Source organism: Lepisma saccharinum, chromosome 16 (assembly GCF_977018435.1).
Source record: "Lepisma saccharinum chromosome 16, izLepSacc3.1, whole genome shotgun sequence".
In the NCBI taxonomy this organism is placed as follows: Eukaryota; Metazoa; Arthropoda; class Insecta; order Zygentoma; family Lepismatidae; genus Lepisma; species Lepisma saccharinum.
The window spans coordinates 67,628,541-67,640,698 of NC_139244.1; the positions used below are offsets into that span (position 1 = coordinate 67,628,541).

Consider the following 12,158-nt stretch of genomic DNA (forward strand, 5'->3'; position numbering starts at 1 on the left):
TGTTCACATAAGGGTACAAACTTGTAAAATCGTTGTACTGCAATTTCTCGTTTTCCTTGATCTTGTAATAAGTCCTGACTGTTTCAACTCTTCCTCCATATAAGGCGTCTCGTGGATTTAAAGGAATGCAGCAGACAATAGGATGTGTCGATAGATATCTATTCAGTTCAGGATCTGCTTTCAATATTTTGTTGAAATCGCATTCCCACATAGTGACGACATGGTATCCTTCAGAACGTAAAGCCGCAAGTTTACGACATGTTGTCTCGTATCTGAAGGCTGCTGTGTTCAACATGTCACTGTGTTTCTGACTGTTACTATCCTGATCGGTTTCATCGTCATCTTTCGGATACATATCCCTGTTAACGGATATGCAACGTTGACAACCATGCCAGTAACAGCCCAGGGCCTCATACACTGTCCTCGTCTCCTCGTGATAACCGTCCACTCTGTAACGTCCTCCTATGACATATTTTTCACGAGTACGTCCGCCGTGAAGAAGTATTACATCATTCTGTTCTTCAACGTAGGTTAGCCATTTCAATGCAAACTTCGACATCTGATCTGCATGATGGTAACCTCCTTTAGGAATTATTCCTATAGTGTTAGCAGGCATAAATTTCTGTCTGTAAATTAGTGAACAGGCAGATGCTATTGTGAGGCAATCCTTGAAAATGTCTATTTTGCATATGTCTAGGAAATTCTGTCTCAGCTTCAGACATCCTTGTCTCAACAGGGTAACATCCTTGATGCAGTATTGGAGAAGTTGGTTTCTGTTGTTGAAAGGTATGTTTCGCATGCATTCGACGTCATACCAAGACATGAAACGGTGTTGATCTTCAACTGTTTTCATGTATTCATAACCGTATGCAGAAGGAGGAGGCATCGGTCCAATGTAATTTCTGTTCTTGTAGGTGTTCCACAAATGCGGATAATATCCTTTCTGAACAGGCAAACCGAAAAGTTTCGAAAAGCCTGCAAGATTTGTCTGAACGTAGTTGAGACTGTCCACAAAATGAAGATTTTGGTATGTCATGCTGATGATTTTGGTACCATCTAAGATGACACGAGGTTTCATTTCTCTCTCCAACATTCTCCGTAATAAAAATGTACAATCGTAACCTCGTGCATTATGTGCACAGATGGTTATGTCGGAAAACTTATGCTGCAATTCCAAATAGGACAGGAATGTGTCTACAGGGTCATCCCAGAATATAAACTCTCTTATTCCACAAACAGAACACGGAACCGTTAAATCCTCTTTTTTGTAACATGCGTGACAGGCCGTCTGCACCACAATAAGATTCGGAACGTGAAGAAAAGTTTTTTCTTTCTCAAAATAAGGAATGTCAGTGTAGCATTCAAAGTCGTAAAACACAAATAGAAATTTTGAGTTCTGTTTAGGTTTCGGTATAGACATGTAACAGAAATGATTTACAGGTTTCACACAATTACATACCGTACAATATTTCATGTTGCATCTATGTACTTTCTCATATCTATTGTTCGTGAGAATAATTCTGAAACATTGGGGACACTGTTGGATTTCGCTGCAGACAGTACCGTTTCGGAACGGTGTAGAAACATGATTTGTGAAGCAGTTCTCATTTTTGAAAATTCTGTTACATGTTTGACATATTCTACGAACACCCTGTTCAGGCACACACGGTGGAGTTGAACGGCACATAGAACATAACTGTTTACACAGATGGTTATGAGCTTTCTGAAATATGAGTTCGTTACACCCGCGACATTCTTGTTTTGCCGCAAATGCTCCAACACGGTTCACTATCACATCATAATGCTGTCTCAGGTTATCGTAGAGAAGATATATAAATTTGGAAGCGTTTTCAACCTGTCCTTCAAACAAAACATCTTTAACGTCACGAAGATTGTTGTATACAATAATTTTATATTCTGGGAGAACTTGCTGAAATTTTCTCAGTTCGGGAATTCCACTTCCGACACACGTATTGTCTGTCAGATCTACATCTGCTTTTCGCATAATTTCGAAAACAGGTTTGAGAAGATTTCTGTTTTTTCTGTATTGAGTATAGGAAGGATCGTTATCAGCATAGGCTTTCCCTATGACCAGCGCTTCAGCTAAACAGAGTGGTTTTTTTCTATTTGGCACACCGACGATACTTCTTTTTCGAGTGCTTAACATATAATTAGGTAAACAATATGTTCGATTACCCCCACCACCTCCAACAGGTATATTGACATGGTCTGCTCGTAAAATTAAACGATCTGTAGCAGTGAAGGTTTTCGCACTTTGTAGTATTTTGTACATAATGTTCCACACCATATCACTATGCAACTGATCACATCTATGCCACCCGATGTAAATATCTTTCACAGTTGGGTCAGATATGTTAGACAAAGTTAAACCTATTTTGTCTTCATCCTTGGTATCTTTTTTAACGTAGATGAGAAGATTTTCAACACCTTCGCGAATCCAAGTGTGAGGATCGACATTTTCTGGTGGCTGTGAGAAACTGAATTCAACACGCCGTCCCTTGGAACGGAATTTAGGATATTCACGTTCTTGAATGTTATGTAATGTTATATTCCCTATCTGTTCACGAGACACTGAAGCACGTTTCCTTTTCTTACCTTTCCCATTTGATGGCTGTTCTGCTGGGGGGTCCGGTCTCCATGACGGTCCTGGCAAAGGCTCCGGGTGTGATCTGGATGCAGCGTTAGTTCCTGTGTCGGATGCCTGCGTCTCATTGGTGACTCGGGATACAGGATCAGGTGTCGACGGGGGGGCTGGGGACTCTTCGGGAATACCTGTCCATCCTCCTTCTGCTGGGGGGTCCGGTCTCCATGACGGTCCTGGCAAAGGCTCCGGGTGTGATCTGGATGCAGCGTTTGTAGAAGTTCCTGTGTCGGATGCCTGCGTCTCCTTGGTGACTCGGGATACAGGATCAGGTGTCGATGGGGGGCCTGGGGACTCTTCAGGAATACCTGTCCATCCTCCTCCTGAAAGATCGGGTGCGGATGTTGTCACTGTCCGTAGTAAGTGGTCATACTCCTCGACCAATGAGATATTTTCTCCCGATGATTTTCTGCGCAATGTTCGCCAACACTTCCCGTAATTGTGCAGATGTTGTGTAATATCCGTCACGATAGAGCACTAACAGATCGTCAGCGGATAACTGTACGTCCATGATCGTACAATGATTATTTCAAACTGTCTTGTGGAGAGAACGCCGTTCTTTATATACGCAAGCATGACGCAACAGTTATCTCCGATCCTAACGGTTCTACTGACCCTATGTGATTATCCCGGAAATGATTAACAGTCTTCACCACATGTTTTCCTCGTTGATATCGCTATGTAATGGTTTTCGTGTTTATCTGTAAACACAGGACACAGGATGTAGATAAATTCTTAACGAAGGAACGTCTGAAATGTTTATCTATCGGCAAAGGAAGAAGGACGTAGATAAGAAAATAGCTCGGCTCCTAATTGAGCTAGACCGGAAGTGATGACAAATTCGTAATCTGCACGTCGAGACCTTTCAGTAAAGTGGTCGGAAGGGGGGTCTACGATTGAAAATAAAGAAAGTAGGAAACGACCGGTCCTAGAACAATGAAACCTGGTTCACCGGAAAGAGGCCTTCACTCCGAGTCCAACAAGCTATCAATCATCCTCCTAGCTCAATTAGGAGTCGAGATATAGCGATTTTAAGTTTGAAGGTCATTTCAAGGTCAAGTTGTCCAATCGATAGATCTCGAAGCGTAGAATCCGAATATGGTGTCATTTCCGGTCTAGCACTTCCGGTTACCGAGATATCCGGGTTTGAAGTTTCAAGGTCAAGGTCAAGGTCAAGGTCACGGCCAAGGTCAAGGTCAAGGTCACGGCCAAGGTCAAGGTCAAGGTCACGGGCAAGGTCAAGGTCAAGGCCAAGGTCAAGGTCACGGTCAAGGTCGAGGTCAGGTTCAAGGTCAAGGTCAAGGTCAAGGTCACGGCCAAGGTTAAGGTCAAGGTCACGGCCAAGGTTAAGGTCAAGGTCAAGGTCACGGTCAAGGTCAAGGTCAAGGTCACGGCCAAGGTCACGGCCAAGGTCAAGGTCACGTCAAGGTCAAGGTCAAGGTTACGGTCAAGGTCAAGGTCAAGGTCACGGCCAAGGTCAAGGTCACGGCCAAGGTCAAGGTCAAGGTCACGGTCAAGGTCAAGGTCAAGGTCAAGATCTATATGTAATATATATATATATACTCTGACATATGTGTGTGTGTGATATATATATATACTGTTATTAGCGGTCATTAACTTACGGTTACAAATGTATACGGTTTTACACTTTAACCATGAGTTATGTGTGTTAGCAGGTTCTGTGACATACTGCGAATGGTTTGTCATTCTCGTTAGCAGAATATGATACCGCTATCCACCCACTTCCGTACAGAGATATCAACATCCACCCATTTCCTTACAGAGATATCAACATCCACCCATTTCCTTTTGATATTGCGAATGGAAAATGAAACTTGTCGAATACACTGACAGTGTTTGTTCTGACATCTTATAGAAGCCATCAAGAATATGGAGAGAGAGAACTTTGTAAGTATTCCAAGTAAATAATTAACATAATCATTTTTATATATATATTCAATATATGTTTATTATTTCCATTTATTCAAAATACATATATGGATATGATTAGTGTGTTAGCATTGTTAGTTTTTAGTTATCCAATTTTCGTTTTTTCAAAATCTCTAGCATCCTCTTCTCCATTTCACCTTCTGTACCCCCCATTTTATCTATACCTCTCTGCTTCCGCACACCTTTGAAAACTTCCATCAGTTCAAAACACACTTTCATGCTGAAGTGGGATGGTACATAGGTAGCTTTTCTTATATTTTCAATAAATCCCTCGAACACCTGACTTGTTTCTTTCTTGTCGAATATGTACGTGAACAGCTTGACGAGGTTGTCGAGCCTAACCTCCATATCCTTGCACACCTCTTCCAGATTTTCCAACAACTCTCCAGCTAAACCATTCTCCTCGCAAAAATCTACAAAGCACGCAATCTGCTTCTCAGCCTGCTTCGCATGGGTCTTGCTCCATAGATTCCTTCTCTCACCTCCACGTTCAGCTTCATTTTTCACATTCGCGTGTAGAAGGTCAAATTCAAACGGTAGGGATGCCATCTGGAAATAAAAAACAAAAAGTAAGACATATGTTTTTTTTGTTTTCAGCAAAAGTTTTTCACCATAGGCAACATGATGCAAACACAGTTCATATTAATGCAGATATTCGGTGTGATGACGGGTGCGGAAGAGAAGTTTCTCAGAAAAATAAGGAATATATTGGCGAAATATGACAACATAAATCAGGAAAACAGAAATTTCTTCAAGCAAAAAATAGACGCCATGAGGGGACAGTTGGACCAGATGGAAGAGGTCTCATGATATGCAGAACGAGATTCTGGACGAGTGCCGTACCCATCAAACAGGGTAAATACCATATTTTATAATATAATATTTGACACGTCTATTATATTGGAATACATTTTTTCTGGAATTCTCAAATTATAATTTCTTATACACGCATATTTACAATTTTTCGATTAAAGTATCTGATAATTCCCGATTCACACATAGAAACATACTTTCCTATACTTACAACAAACGTTCTTCTAAATTTAAACATTTTAATCATTACTAATTTGTTCTATATATTTATATGCATTTTCTCACGAAATATTTCTATCTATTTACAGGTTCGATACTCTCCGAAAAAGACATGTAAGACGTTACCAGCATCTAGAATCAGGGAAGAGTTTAAGACGAAAACAAACTTCTTCATCTTCCACAACAGTAAACCCCCCATCCCCTCTGTCCCGAATACCTACGTCTCCGTCACCTTTCGACCGTTCCAAACCTTCTACCTCTACTACTCACACTTTTGCTACAGAACCCGTGCCTCTCGAACCTGCATCTCTTCCACAAATTCCCCCTCCGAGTTCTGCTCTATTTTTCGCACGACTGTCCTCCCCCCTGATACCGAATGCTGGTAAGTCTACTACTTCACTATCTTCGGGTGGAAATAACCCCCAACCGGAGATAGTGGAGATACTTTCCGGAGAAGAAGAAGAAGAAGCTCAACAGGTATAAGTACCGAATCTCCGGTGAGTTTTCTGTTTTTATATTCTATGGCTTCTAACTTTGTATTCATAGCTCATTTTAAATATATATGTACACGTTTATTACTATTTTTAAATATCGATCTTTTTTTTATTTTACCCTCAGTTTCGGAAATTATACCCTACTCCGGAATACAGAAAAACAATATGCTTTCTCACCGTTCACTCTTCGTCAATTTCTGAGGTGTCCGTCTCTTCTATGATATCTGGGTACCGCCGAAATGACACTAGAGCCAATCGGCAGCGCCAACTGGTGCCTCCTGTTTCTCCTTCTATTTCAAGAATATATCAGATTTATATAGACGAAAAGTAGACTACCAATAAGCGAAAATCACATAGTCATTACGATTTAGTCGTCGCTGGAATTCCTCCATGAGGGTTTCATGGTAAGAGAGAAATTTTCGCCATTGTTCAAAATTTAGTGTGACTTCTCCGGAGGCGTTGCTGATTTCCACTTTTATGTTTTCTCCACTGCCCTCGAAGGTGAAGTAAAGTTCTCCTATAATGTTTATAGATCTGAATCTGTCTTCTCGTGTGGGGAATCTGTTCTTGTAAGTGTCGAAGATCGCATCTGATTTGTACACGCATGATGGGTACTCATCGCTATTTAGGACAATGTAATTTTTTTCATGTCTCAAAATCAATTCAGTGTTGGTGAAAGTACCTCGAATAACGACATCCATGTTGTTATCAATGTTGTAGCGGCTTTCTGGTTCCATATTGTGTTTTTATGTGTATCTCTAGTAGACTGCAATGCTTATTGATTTTGTTGGATATATATATCCCACCCCAGCAGAAGAGGACCGGGAGCCGACCCCCACCATCGATCACTGTTAAACGTCATCCTCTTCTGGATTAAACTGTTAATGACACAGCTGGGGATAATTTTCCAATCACCCCACCGAAAAACGTCAACACCCAGGACACCAAACCCATCATACTTACCTTCGAATAGCTGTTCTATCGCTTCCTCCGGTAACAACTATCTCCAATGATGTACACAGCTGAAGATGTCTGGTGAATAGTGAAATTCAAACACAACGGAACTTTTTATATACCTACCTACCCCTCCTCTTCCTCGCTGATAACTTCTCCCTGAAGTTCCTTGCGCATCCTCTCGCGCAGAGCGTCGAGTGCCCACGTACCTCGTCGATCCTCCTCCCCCGGTATTGCATACACATCCACCTCTTCGGAGAAACGTACTTTTTTCTTTTCTTTCCTTCCGTTCTCCATCCAGCAAACAAAACAGTATCACATTTTCTCTATCTTTGCATTTACAGTCCCAACCGCACCGCTCTTATAACACATAGTCCACCCCTCCCCCCAATTAACACTCAAACCCACTATATCAAACACAACGCCCACCAAAACATGTTCAAGCCTGTCCTCTCTTATCTATCTCCTTATTCCTACACAAACACCATCTATCTGAACTAACATCGTAACAAACGCCCCTAAACCAATTAGGCACATCCGCTCTTATGACACATATTTACCCCTCCCCCCAATTAACAAACGCCAACCCCTTATCTCTTATCTACTTCTTTTCCATTCCGCCGCCTACTAACGTATCCTGCACACAGTCATACCTTATCAATGTTCCCACAAACTTCTACACGCCCATTCCAAGAAACACCCGACATGTCCCAACACGTGTTCCACAATCTCTCCATATCGCTTCAACATCCCAACACATTTCCTTTCCAACTCCTTTATCTTCTCAACCGTCGACGCTTATCAACTTCAACAGTCATTTACGCCCCCCAACCGGAAACCCATATCACCATTCCCAGAAATCCAACCGTAATCACCTCCTCAACAGGAAACCCCAACCCATATCAACATTCCCAGAAAACCGTCACCTCATCATTAACAACAGGAAACCATCTTATCAATTCCCCCACCGACTTTTCCTCCTCCACCAATCAAAACACTCCTCACAAATTAATCACAACCCATTCAATGACGTCACACCAATCAAATCCTTCCTCACAAAATAAAACCCACCCATTTCATGACGTCATCACTCAAAACCACCACCCTTGCTTGCCCACACTGCTTGGTCATCAATTGATCTTTGATCGATCTTTTCCAATCAATTGATTTATCGGACTGTACGCGGGTGCATAACTACTACCGAGAAATCTGCGGGAAATGAATTCTGAGTTCCGTGATCGTGACGCAACGATCCTCCAATATGCGCTGTTGCGCCTGCCCCACAAGCTCGTCCATAACGGCCGATGGCTGCCCACTGCGCTTGTCGTCATGCACATTTGGCCGGCCTTCAGTAAATGTCCTGCACCAACGACGCACCATCTGCTTGCTCATGACGTCTGGCCTATACACCTGGCACACCTGACGATGAATTTCGATCGGCTGTATGTTTTGTGCGTTCAAGAACTTGATCACCGAACGAACCTCACACGCGGTGGGAGATTGGATAAGAGCCGCCATGTTTCATTGCTGCCGCGACGCTACCGAGGACTTTCTGGAGGCGTCTTGTAGGACATTCTCTAGCCAGGACATGTGCATCTCACACATGCGCAAAACAAGTTTCAATACTCATGGCCTGGCCCCTGCGGACGAGTGGGAAACTTACTTTCTGGATGCGCCTAATATGCTCTATGTCTAATAGACCGTCCAAGGGTCTCAGGTTCGAATCCTGGCCTGGGCGTGGGTGTTTGTGAAGTGTCCCTTCATCAATTTTCATCATAATGTCACTCATCCCCATCTTCTTTATTAGCCAAAAGTGGCACAAAAAGCGACGTAAAATTAGGCAAATCAATCAATCTAATAGCCCGTAGGCGTACTGTTTATTCTTCAAGCATCGGACATTGTTAGATTTACAAGGTTCATAGATTAGTGTCATGTCAAACTGGAGGTCGTTAGTTAGAATCGTTAATGTTGCCTCCTTTCCTCAATTAATCGTGATCTACAACACTGCTACTTCTACAAAATATGTATAAACGATGCAGGAAAACAAAAAATACAATTACATATTTATGCTTCGTGGTAAGTTCATCTAACTTTGTTCCAGATCACACTTGGACCTTTCAATTTATTCTGAGACTCGCCAGCAAGATTCATGTTGCTAAACTTTACAGCAAGTTGAGTTTCTTTTGCAACTAATTTGGTTTACAAACCGGAAAAATATCACCGAGATTCAAGAATTCCTTTCTAAATTTGCATGTTTTCCACCTTACAAGTCTTGAATAGGAAATCAATGTAGCATTTTTCATCACGGAAGTGCAGTGCTGTCTTACGAACTCAATCAATCAATGGAGAATTGGAGCTGCCGATAAGATGAGGCACTTGCTTGCTTAATTTAAACTTCTTCTCGGGAGACAATTGATCGGCCTTGTCTTTTGTTCTCAAAGAGATATTTCATTTCGATCCACTATTTCTGCGGATATGCTGATGTGGATGTACTATGATATTTTCTAACAGACCATTCGTCATTCACTTATATCTTTTCCTGTTTTCTCTTTCAGCTCACATCAATCACATTAGAGAGGTTGCGGGGGTGGATCACGTTGGCATCGGAGCCGGATATGATGGGATCAACTTGTAAGTATATTATTTTAATGCACTTTCTCAAAAAGATAATAATAATATTTGTTGTAAGTTCACAGTGTATAATTATTATTATGTGCAAGGCAGTAGTGGTAGTAGGAGTCCCTGGTTCGATTCCTCGTGGTGGCACTTTCCGCAGTGGTTTTGATCTCAATTTAAACTGCACGTCCAGTCCCGAGTAGCATATCTGTGCGTAATGTTGACTTATACTCTATCCCAGGAATCTGTGGAGCAAGGCCACGCATAGCTGCAGAGAATTGGGGGGGGGGGGGGTCGAGTGGGCAGAGCGAAGCGGTACACGCTGCTGGGAAGGTTGGTAACTGCAAGCGCTTTCCACCTCAACGCAATACCGTTTCCTCTCACGTGTTCCTTGACGGAGCCGTATCGCGTCACTACTTGCTCAGTGACTTGCTTTCGTTAGCTTGCTCCAGACATCGTCGGCACAGAGTATACACTTTTAGTTTTATTTTAATGTCCCTATCATTTCTGCTGAGTCCAAGACTGTGGCCGTGTGGTTTGACGTCATGCTTTGGGCTCCGGCTACGGAACGCCCGCAGGTTCGTCTTCTGAGAAGAGCGTAGCAACCTTTCTCCTGAGATTTCGGCCTGCGTACGGGACCATAGGTCACCCACCGTTGTGAGGAACTTGGGAAGCTACGAAGAAGTAGCGTAAACTGGTCATGGAAACGTAAAACAAAGACTGGTGGTTCGTAGTACTGACCACACGTCACCCTTTACTGATTGGTTGATCTCCCGCCAGAAATGGGAGTGAACCCGGCAGTCGTTAGGGAAGGCCCTGGCCTTCACGGGGTGTTCCGCCACGGGTTATTTATTTGTTTTTACATATGAGGATTGGAGAGTAAAATATTAGGCTCTATTTTGACTAATTCATTTGTTTTACATTCCACTTTAGTGTCAATATGGAGTCCAGTGTGCACAACGATTGGCACAACATTGTTTAAGTTGAATATTTATTTTCCAATCGCACTCAGTTTATCGATTAAGAAAGCACAAACAAAAATTTAATTATTACAGAATAGAAAATAAGCCTCTGTACGAAATGAGCTTAGGATCCCTGTCTAGACAATTTTAAACTGAATGCGCTATGCAGCTCAAGAAATGCAGAGTACAAAAACAAATTTATTTTACCGGTGGGAAGAACATTTGAGTAGTTTGTTGTAAAAGTCACAGGTTCGTCGATCCCACCACAAACATTAAAAAAATTGTTCACTTGAAAAGATGCGAAGCGTTGCTCTCTTGTTACGTAACGCACTAGGTAAAAAGATAAACAGTGGATAATGCCCAATTAAGAATTAACATCGCATGCTATTTGTAGATAATATTGTTGCGCATATTCAGAAAATGTAGTTTCAGATTGAACTAATTATATGTTAATGAAGTGGTATTCTCTATATTTATTGAACACACCTTAATCCTTTGAATTTTTGATCCTAATACCATTGTGAAATTTCGTGGCATTGTATTTGTATGTACGAGGTACGGTCAAAAAATAAGTTGCACTTATTCATGACATTTTGTCGGGAAGATACATTTTGATGAAAGTGGCTGTGAACACTGCTCACGGTTCTCTTGCGCCTTGGCTATTAAGGATTGGATATAATCACTTTGAGCATGTCAGGTCAGTTGGAAGTGTTGTCCAAACTGTAAGTGTATACATTTACTAGTTCTTTGTGGGCAAGAAGCTGTAACCCCACTTCATCGTCAATTGCATGAAGTGTACCATGATAAATCAATTTCACGCAAGGCGATCATAAAATGGTTTGTGTAGTTCGAGAATGTTCGTACGGACATTGAGAACTACTACCAGGAAAAAGCTGTCAACTGCTAAGACGATGGACACTATTGAACATGTTAATGAACTAATTCATAGTCTAGACCTCACGCCCTGCGATTTCCGTGTGTTTGGGTCCATGAAAGAAGAACTTGCGAAGTGGCGATATCAGGAAGTTTAATCTGCCATGAAATTATGGTTATCAAACGTTTGACTGGATTTCTTCAAAGAAGGTGCAGAGAAACTGGTGTCACGCTATGACAAATGTTTGAACAGACTTGGTGATAGTTTTGATAGTGTCCATTTATTATATACAAGAAATGTCCTTCACATTCTATGCGCTATCATTTTCATACTGTGAAATAACTCTTTCACTCACCCTCGTAATATGTTTGCATTTGCATGTACATCAAAGGACAGAGAACAATATGGCACCGTATCGTACCCAAGGTATTGGGTAAGAAGTATAAAGTCTTAGCATAGCAGGTAGCAGAGATAGGAATGCTGAATAAGTAATCAGACAAAGGTCGGGTGATTGACTTGGAAGGCGCATGTGGCGTGAGTGTTGGAATTGTCAGGAGGTGTGATCAGTTGGCGAGAATACGAGAGAGAGTAAGGACTGCGGATTGTGAGAGAGA

At 41.9% G+C, this 12,158-nt stretch overlaps 1 protein-coding gene across 1 annotated transcript in view; it reads left to right on the top strand.

Annotated features, from left to right (window-relative positions):
• The window catches only part of LOC146000618 (dipeptidase 1-like), a 271,792-nt gene that overhangs the window by 242,328 nt on the left and 17,306 nt on the right, over nt 1-12,158 (top strand). The window contains exon 10 of the mRNA XM_083138372.1: nt 9,648-9,723. Within this exon, the coding sequence (XP_082994498.1) occupies nt 9,648-9,723 (76 nt within the window). The remainder of the gene's footprint in view (nt 1-9,647; nt 9,724-12,158) is intronic.